At 48.5% G+C, this 7,839-nt stretch overlaps 2 protein-coding genes and 1 long non-coding RNA gene across 5 annotated transcripts in view; 2 read left to right on the forward strand and 1 right to left on the reverse strand.

Moving 5' to 3' along the window:
* Nucleotides 1-924: 924 nt before the first annotated feature.
* Nucleotides 925-3,173, forward strand: gorab (golgin, rab6-interacting). The gene is made up of 5 exons (XM_057037864.1): nt 925-1,130; nt 1,240-1,552; nt 1,643-1,744; nt 1,810-1,950; nt 2,458-3,173. Exons 1-5 carry the CDS (start codon nt 1,076-1,078, stop codon nt 2,774-2,776), a joined length of 930 nt encoding a protein of 309 aa, XP_056893844.1. The 5' UTR covers nt 925-1,075; the 3' UTR covers nt 2,777-3,173.
* Nucleotides 3,174-4,632: 1,459 nt separating this feature from the next.
* Nucleotides 4,633-6,691, reverse strand: LOC130528474 (uncharacterized). Its single transcript, XR_008951308.1, has 2 exons — nt 5,764-6,691; nt 4,633-5,194 (listed from the first exon to the last, which is right to left on the reverse strand). It is a non-coding gene; the product is annotated as an uncharacterized LOC130528474 (long non-coding RNA).
* Nucleotides 6,692-6,824: 133 nt separating this feature from the next.
* The window catches only part of prrx1b (paired related homeobox 1b), a 9,657-nt gene continuing 8,642 nt past the window's right edge, over nt 6,825-7,839 (forward strand). For 2 of the 3 annotated variants that reach the window (XM_057037866.1, XM_057037867.1), the window contains exon 1: nt 6,830-7,651. In XM_057037866.1, the coding sequence (XP_056893846.1) occupies nt 7,405-7,651 (247 nt within the window). In that variant the 5' untranslated portion in view covers nt 6,830-7,404. Of the gene's footprint in view, nt 7,652-7,839 lie in introns of all 3 variants that reach the window. The other variant, XM_057037865.1, reaches the window with a different exon arrangement.

Below are 7,839 nucleotides of genomic sequence, written 5' to 3' on the forward strand. Positions count from 1 at the left end.
ACCAGCCCACGAATCCTCTGTCCCAGTATGACCAGCCCATGAGTCCTCTGTCCCAGTATAATGTCCCAGTCCATTCATGTATTAAAGTGGGACAGAACTTCCTCTGAGTCTCAGAGGACATGTCTCCACATGTGGATACCAGATCTGACATAGTGAACAGGCCGACAGGGGATGGTTACACCTCCCCCACCTCTAAACTCTACATGTGCACCTCTGGGTCACCTCAGTAACGAGTCACGTGGTCCCCTCCAGTACTTCCTGGTCAGGGGTCCAAGGCCGTCCCATCTTAAGGTTGCTACAGTGTCCCTCTGCCATCTGGCCGCCATGTCTGGCCCTGTCTCCACTCTGCTTTGGGATTTATGCCCTCCTGAGGTGTTTTTGCCTTATAACTTGCACATAATTGGTCCCCAGATGCAAAAAAGATGTGAAAGACATTTTTATTAGTGACCAAGCCAAGGTCATTGTTGCTGTGTTGTGCTGCCGAGGTTAAAAGGACTGAACGTGAGGTATTGGGTGACATGAACACACACCCTTGACTGATACTGCTGCTGAACACAGCTGGGTGGATGTGGTCCATTAGCACTGAGTCTTCCCCTCAGGCTCCGCTAAATATGCTCTTGTATGATCTTTTCCTTCTTCATTAACATACCTGGATATATGGTTACTATATGGTTACTCAAACACCTAAACTTAATCAACACTATTTTGGTTGGCAGGCAATGCAGACCTCCAGTTTGTATTTAGTGTATATCTTTGTTTCAGAGATAAATTTCAGAGCTTTGATCAATCAAAGATTCAATATATATGTAACATTTAAATAAATAATTTAATCTTATTGTAATTGTTTGGATTCATTATTATTTAATTTCTAATATATTTATTTATTTTAATTCAGGCGATATCTGTAGGCTCCCTTGGTCCTGTTGGGGTCCTGTACGTGGCAGGAATAAACAAAGATGGCGGCGGCGTCCAGAGTTTCCTACAGCATTTTCCCGGTTTCACGATGATTTTCTCCTTTATCGGATTCGTGTTTGCGTCGTTGTGCTGATGTTTATCAGGACTATAAACCGGGAAAATGAGCAGCTGGGCCGGTTTTTCTGATGAGGAGCTACGAAAGATTCAACACAAAGGTAGCCTTTTATATCGCCAATGTTGCCCTCTGAGTTCACTTCCTGTAAGTTGGAAATGTATTTTGTCCATTAAAATCCGCAAACTGTGCACCTCCGCATGTCCGTTTAGACTCGGCGGTGCCCGCAGCGGCAGCCCGCGGGCGGAGACCGGCTCCCTCCAGCCGCAGCAGGCAGCAGGTCCAGCGGGAGAAAGCCTTGCAGCTCGCCGCTCAGAACAACCACACGGCCGCCTGCAGCGCCCTGCAGCCGGAGCAACAGCTCGCCAAACCGCCGCCGAGCGAAATTCTGGGCGATTCGACCTCAGTTCTGGTCGTGAAAGAGGTGGATCAGCTGAAAGCTTCCGATGTGATCGAACACCATCAGCCGCCTGCGGAGGGGACGAACCCGGACGTGAAAGAACTGGACAAAGAGGAGGTGGAAGTGTTAGTATGAGAGTTAGCAGGCAAATTTAATGGATTTGGGGTGTTTTATTTCTTTAACCGTTTGTGTCATTTCTGTCTTTCTGGGCACAGACGAGAGAAGACGCGTCTGGAGCAGCTGCAGCACGAACAGAAGATGATAGAAGAGAGGAACAAACGAACGAAAGCGCTGCTGGCTAAAACAATCGCAGAGAAGTAATGCCGACGCCGCGGCCCTGCTTCTCTGCACTCCCCAGGATCACACGTGTTCATGTCTGCAGGTCAAAGCAGACTCAGGAAGAAGCCGTGAAGCTGAAGAGAATCCAGAAGGAGCTGCAGGCTCTGGACGACATGGTGTCCAGTGACATCAGCATCCTGAGGGATCGGATCGAGGAGGCCAGCTGGGACTACTCTGCTGCCAGGTACATGCGTGAGAGTGTCCAGGCAGATTGGTCGAATCTCTGAGGGAACCAGTCAGACCAGTGAGTGCCTGACTGGGATCTCTGGAGGGATTGATGGCGGTGGTGTTCAGCACACTGCCCCCTGCAGGACGTCCTGGGCATCAGCGGACAGTCCTGCTCAGACCGGTTAGAACTCTGACTTCAGTCACGTGCTAAAGTTCGATTTCCTCCAGACAGAAGCTAAATAAAGTCGGATTTCCCAGCAGCACCTTTGGGTGTGCAGGTGGCCCCGCCCTGTGTGACACCTCAGACGTTCAGTCACTGGTGACACTCGCTCCGCTGTCTGGTCTGCTCTGAATTTACCACGCACGTCAGTGGGCGGAGTCATCGGGGTCGGTCCGCAGCTCCGTGGCGTTTGCTTAGAGGCCCCGCCCACTCAGCCATCTGATCTTTTGTTAGTTTCTGAACGAGGAGCCGCTGCAAATTGTGGATTTGCTGTCAAAAACTCTTTGGCGGGTTTGTTGACAGGAAGCGTTACGAGAAGGCCGAGTCGGAGTACGTGACCTCGAAGCTGGACCTCCACAGGAAGACGGAGGTGAAAGAGCAGCTGACGGAGCACCTGTACGCCATCATCCAGCAGAACGAGCTGAGGAAGGCGGAGAAGCTGCAGGAGCTGATGCTGCAGCTGGAGCTGCACGCCGCCGAGGCCGCGGAGAGACGAGACGCTCCCGCGGGCTGTGGGGGGGAGGGGGCGGGGCCAGGGCCGGGGGGCGGGGCCAGACTGCCAGCAGAGACTCTGCAGGAGACGGTGGAACGGAGCGTTCTGAGGGAAAGCGTCACCTCCTGATGTTCCGACCAGATGTTCCACACACGTTCCTGATAATCACCGATTATGAGATGAATTAAGGGGAAAATATCTGCTGTCGTCGTGACCAGTTAAAGACTTTGAGAAACTGAAATCACTTTTATTAGTAAGAATTTGTAAATTACAACGATGGTTTAGAGATCAAAGAAAGAGTTTATTGATCTGTGATGGTTCCTGGTTCCTGTTCAGTCATGACGAGGGTCACATGTTTCATATTGAGCTGACCTCATGTTGTCAGGTGACCTTTGACCCCGCTGTGGAGGATTCTCTTTGTTGCCGTCAACTTTATTTTGCAAAGAACTTTATTTTTGTGTAATGATGCTCGGAATCTGTTCCCGTTGATCCGGAAGCGTGTGAGATTAAAAGATTTCCATCCTGATTTGTTTTTGTCCTCGTTTCTGCTGCTTTTTTCTTGGTTTTATGGTCACATCTGGACGTCTGAAGCGACGCCATAAAAGTGCTCTCCTAATTAGTCGGGAGGTGGAAGCGCGGCCTGCCGTCCGGTCCGACCCTGTGGGACCACCAGGGTCAACATTTGAAATGCTAAATATTTAATGTGCAGTTGCTCTCGTTTGGGTTCCAGCTGCTTTAAATCTCATCGCATATTTGATCCCATCCTCCGTTTGCAGATGTGAATCTCAGATTTAACAAACCTGAGTCACTTCATCATCAAAGGTCAAAGTAGTAAAAGTCTTTGATGGTTAACGCTTCGTAAAATGAGGAGGAAAATTCCTTCCCACTAGAAGATGATGGTTTCATAAAAATCCGTATTGAGTTAAATGATTTAACAACTTTAATTACAGACAACAGCAATTAACACTTAAAAGACAAAATTCTCCAAATGGATCAGAAACAAGCTTAATGATTTTTTTTTTTTTAAAGAAAATTTGCACCACAAACTTCAGCAGATTGAAGCAAAGCTGCAATTTCCAAGAAAAACATTTGTAGAAACTTATCGGATCTGTTTTTACTTGTTCTGTATGAAAAACTGTCTGTTTTGGCTTCAAATGAAAATGGTATTAATTGTCAAGACGAACTCCAGAGGGAGGAGAAAGGAGGCGAAATGTGGTCTGGATTAGGATGCAGAGGGTGAGTGTGTGTGTGTGAGTGTGTGTGAGAGTGTGTGTGTGAGTGAGTGAGTGAGTGTGTGTGTGTGTGAGTGAGTGAGTGTGTGTGTGAGTGAGTGAGTGAGTGTGTGTGTGTGAGTGAGTGGGTGTGTGAGTGTGTGTGAGTGTGTGGAGCTTCACAAGGTTTATAAAGTATTCTTTGATTTATGTGGCACTGAAATCTCTCGACAGGTTGAGAAAGCCGCTGAAATCTGAGCACTAAAAGACGGAAAAAACAAAACTCAAATTTCTGAAAAAGAAGTTTTCCTGCGCGTCGTGAAGCGTCTGACCTTCAGTCGTCACAGTGAAGGTCACAGCTGACCTGTAAATTATGGATCATCACTGGATTTGATAAAATAAGGTCAGACAATTTTTATCAATATTTTGCTTCAACATCACAACAAGCTGCCACAACATTAGCATTAGCTAACACCTGCCAGGGCTAGCAAACACGTGCTGCAATTAGCCAAACCAGACGTAATTAGCTAACACCTGCCTGGACAAGAAGTAAATGGTGAGGATTATTTTCGTCGTTTTAATCAGAAGCAGATTTGCTGTTTTAACCCGAAACGCAACAGTTTCAGAGCGGCGCGTGCACGCAGCGAACGCGCGCCTGAAACAGGAAAACGGCGCAACAATCCAGTCAAATCCAGTTAAATAAATGTTGAGATTTTTCCGAAACACGCCTGACATTAATGTTTCCTTATGAACAGTCAATAAATTAACAAGCAGTTTAACAATAGTAATTTTAATAAGCTTCATTTTCAGAACAGATTTGAGCCATTTTCGGAATTCAACGTAACTTTTGGCACTCATTATATTTAAATAATAGTTGATGTTTGTCAGAATTCAACTCAATAAATAAAACACTTATTTTGGGGGGGATTTACTTTTTGGAATTTTGATAAAAAGTGAAAAATAATCTATGAATTGTTTTTTTTAACACCTTGAAAAAGAGAAACATTTATTTTAAACATTTACTCGAAGATTTCATGTTAAATTAACTCTTTTTCTTTTGACTTTTTCTGTTGAAGGGGACAGAAATCTGATCAGCTGGAGCGACTGACGAGCTGACGAAGAGCTGATGAAGAGCTGACGAAGAGCTGATGAAGAGCTGATGAAGAGCTGATGAAGAGCTGACGAAGAGCTGATGAAGAGCTGATGAAATCAGATGCCGCCACAGGCGGCGAGGCTACACAGGAAGTCCAGACTCGACGAGGAGGCCGATTCCTCGGCATCAGGTTCAGGATGAAGAGTAGAAGTGTTCAGCTCCTCTTCCTCGTCCAGGAGCGCTCTGATCACAGACAAATTTACATTTTGGACGGAAAAATTACTCTGAAAATTTTGCTTAAAAAGCACAGAAACTGCTCTCAGTTCAGACTGGCCGATCAAAGCTGCGGCTCCTGGGCCACATGTGGTCCTTCACGACTAACGTTGGGTCCAGAACCAACGTTCAGCTGTAAAAACGTGTCTGCGTCAGAAGGTTCTTCACCTTCATTCCTGCAGTTTTAATCTTTGTCCTTCAGACAGAAACCAAGAAGAAGAGAAGAGGGTCGTTCATGTCTGCGACGCCCTCCATGGTTGGTGGTTTCTCTATTAACGTATATTATATATTAACGTATATTATAAACATTATATACATTAATGTTTTAGGTTAACATTAAGTTTGGTTGCAGTTGCAATGAAGGTGTCAGCTGATGCGAAAAGTCCTGAAGCTAATCAGCGTTTCATGGATGTGAGGAATGCAGAAAAGCTCTAAATGTTTCTTTGCCCCCCCCAGGAGGAACCCCCCCCCCCAGGAGGAACCTCCCCCCCCCCCCCCACCCCCCAGGAGGAACCTCCCCCCCAGAGAAAGTCTCAGACCTCTGCTGTCCTCCTCTCTTGTTGGCACCAGGAGGGACTCGTGGGCAGGAAAAGAGAATCTGGAGGGAAAACTAATGATGAAAAAAGTCTCCTCCATCCCAGCGCCTTCATTAAATACATGGAGAACCAGGCAGGAACATCTGGATCCAATCTGCTTCCCTTTGATGGCATCAAGTGTTCTTTTCCCAGATCGGGGGGGCTGGAATCTCCAAGAAGACTGTGGCAGCTCCGACTCCTGCATCTGAACATGAGAGCACACACACACGCACACACACACACTCACACTCTCACACACGCACACACATACACACACACTCACACTCACTCACACACACACACACACTCACACACTCACTCCAGAACCATTTGAACAGATTCTTCTCCCTGATTGGCTGAATCTCGCAGGTTTAAACTCACCTGATGCTTCAGGCTCCATCACGCGTCACATTCAGTCACATTAAACCGGAAGTGAGCTCAAAGATCAGCTCAACTAGAAATAGAACTTCCTGTTTCTCTCAACTAATGGGGCGGGGCTTACTCTGATATCACCTCCTGCCAGCAGGGGCGTGCGTGTGTGTGTGTGTGTGTGTGTGTGTGTGTGTGTTGCTGATGATGTTTCTGTTCTGGCCTGTAAATGTTACAAAACAAGATTGCCACATAATTATGAGAGAGAGAGTGTGTGTTAGAGAGAGAGAGTGAGGGGGAGAGAGAGAGAGTGTTAGAGAGAGAGTGTGTGTGTTAGAGAGAGAGAGAGTGTGTGAGGGGGAGAGAGAGAGAGAGTGTTAGAGAGAGAGAGTGTGTGTGTTAGAGAGTGTGTGAGGGGGAGAGAGAGAGTGTGTGTGTTAGAGAGTGTGTGAGGGGGAGAGAGAGAGTGTTAGAGAGAGAGAGAGTGTGTGAGGGGGAGAGAGAGAGTGTGTGTGTTAGAGAGAGAGAGTGTGTGAGGGGGAGAGAGAGAGAGAGTGTGTGTGAGGGGGAGAGAGAGAGAGTGTGTGTGTTAGAGAGAGAGAGTGTGTGAGCGGGAGAGAGAGAGAGAGTGTGTGTGTGTTAGAGAGAGAGTGTGTGAGGGGGAGAGAGAGTGTGTGTTAGAGAGAGAGAGTGTGTGTTAGAGGGAGAGAGAGTGTGTTAGAGAGAGAGCGTGTGTGTTAGAGGGAGAGAGAGTGTGTTAGAGGGAAAGCGTGTGTGTTAGAGGGAGAGAGAGTGTGTTAGAGAGAGAGAGCGTGTGTGTGAGAGGGAGGGGGAGTCCTGCCTCTGGCGCTCAGCTGCTGCAGAACTTTGCGCACTCGGAGTTTTGCGCATCTGTTCGTCATCAGCAGATCCTCCAGCTCAGATGTGAGTGGAGCAGCAGAGTTCTCCCGAAGGTTCTCCCGAAGGTTCTCCCGAAGGTTCTTCTCTTTTCCTCGGGACTTTATTCGGACAAAGGCCGCAGTTCTTCTTCGCTGGATGGATTAGTGGTAGCAGAAGTTCCGGGAACACCGCTGAAGTGGTGGATGTGAGCAGAACCGCCCTCCAGGTCGGAAGAAACGAGTGTGTCGCGTTCTGGATGCGCTGCTCGCGCGCTCTGCACGCGTGGATCTTGGTGTCGTGACTCTTCCTCCTCCTCCTCCTCCTCCTTTTCTTCGCTCCTCTTTTTCTCGTTGCGTCATGACTTCTAGTTATGCTCATGTAATGGACAGGCAGGCCACGATACCGAGCCGCCTGGAGAGCCCGATCACGTCGAACCTGGACAACCTGCAGGCCAAGAAGAACTTCTCGGTGAGCCACCTGCTGGACCTGGAGGAGGCCGGAGAGATGGTGGGCAGCCAGGCGGACGAGAGCGTCGGGGAGGCGGGGAGGAGCATGCTGGAGTCTCCGGGACTGACCAGCGGCAGCGACACCACCCAGCAGGAGAGTAAGTCACCAGCAGAACCGGGCCGGGCCGGGCCGGGCCGGACCCGGAGCCCGCAGTTTGTCTATTTGTCCGTCTGTTGACGGGCTGAAATGTCGAGTTTGTGTCCTGCAGAGCGCGTGAAGGGAACTGGAATGTTTGGGGGAGTTTTGGCGGAGCGCGCGCACACGCACGGCCGTGAATCGAGCATC

The sequence above is a fragment of the Takifugu flavidus genome, chromosome 7, assembly GCF_003711565.1.
Source record: "Takifugu flavidus isolate HTHZ2018 chromosome 7, ASM371156v2, whole genome shotgun sequence".
In the NCBI taxonomy this organism is placed as follows: domain Eukaryota; kingdom Metazoa; phylum Chordata; class Actinopteri; order Tetraodontiformes; family Tetraodontidae; genus Takifugu; species Takifugu flavidus.

Coding starts and splice junctions, on each gene's coding strand:
- gorab (XM_057037864.1), top strand. CDS start 1,076: ATGAGCAGCTGGGCCGGTTTTTCTGATGAGGAGCTACGAAAGATTCAA. Junction 1,131..1,239: donor ACGAAAGATTCAACACAAAG/GTAGCCTTTTAT, acceptor ATGTCCGTTTAG/ACTCGGCGGTGCCCGCAGCG. Junction 1,745..1,809: donor GCTAAAACAATCGCAGAGAA/GTAATGCCGACG, acceptor TCATGTCTGCAG/GTCAAAGCAGACTCAGGAAG.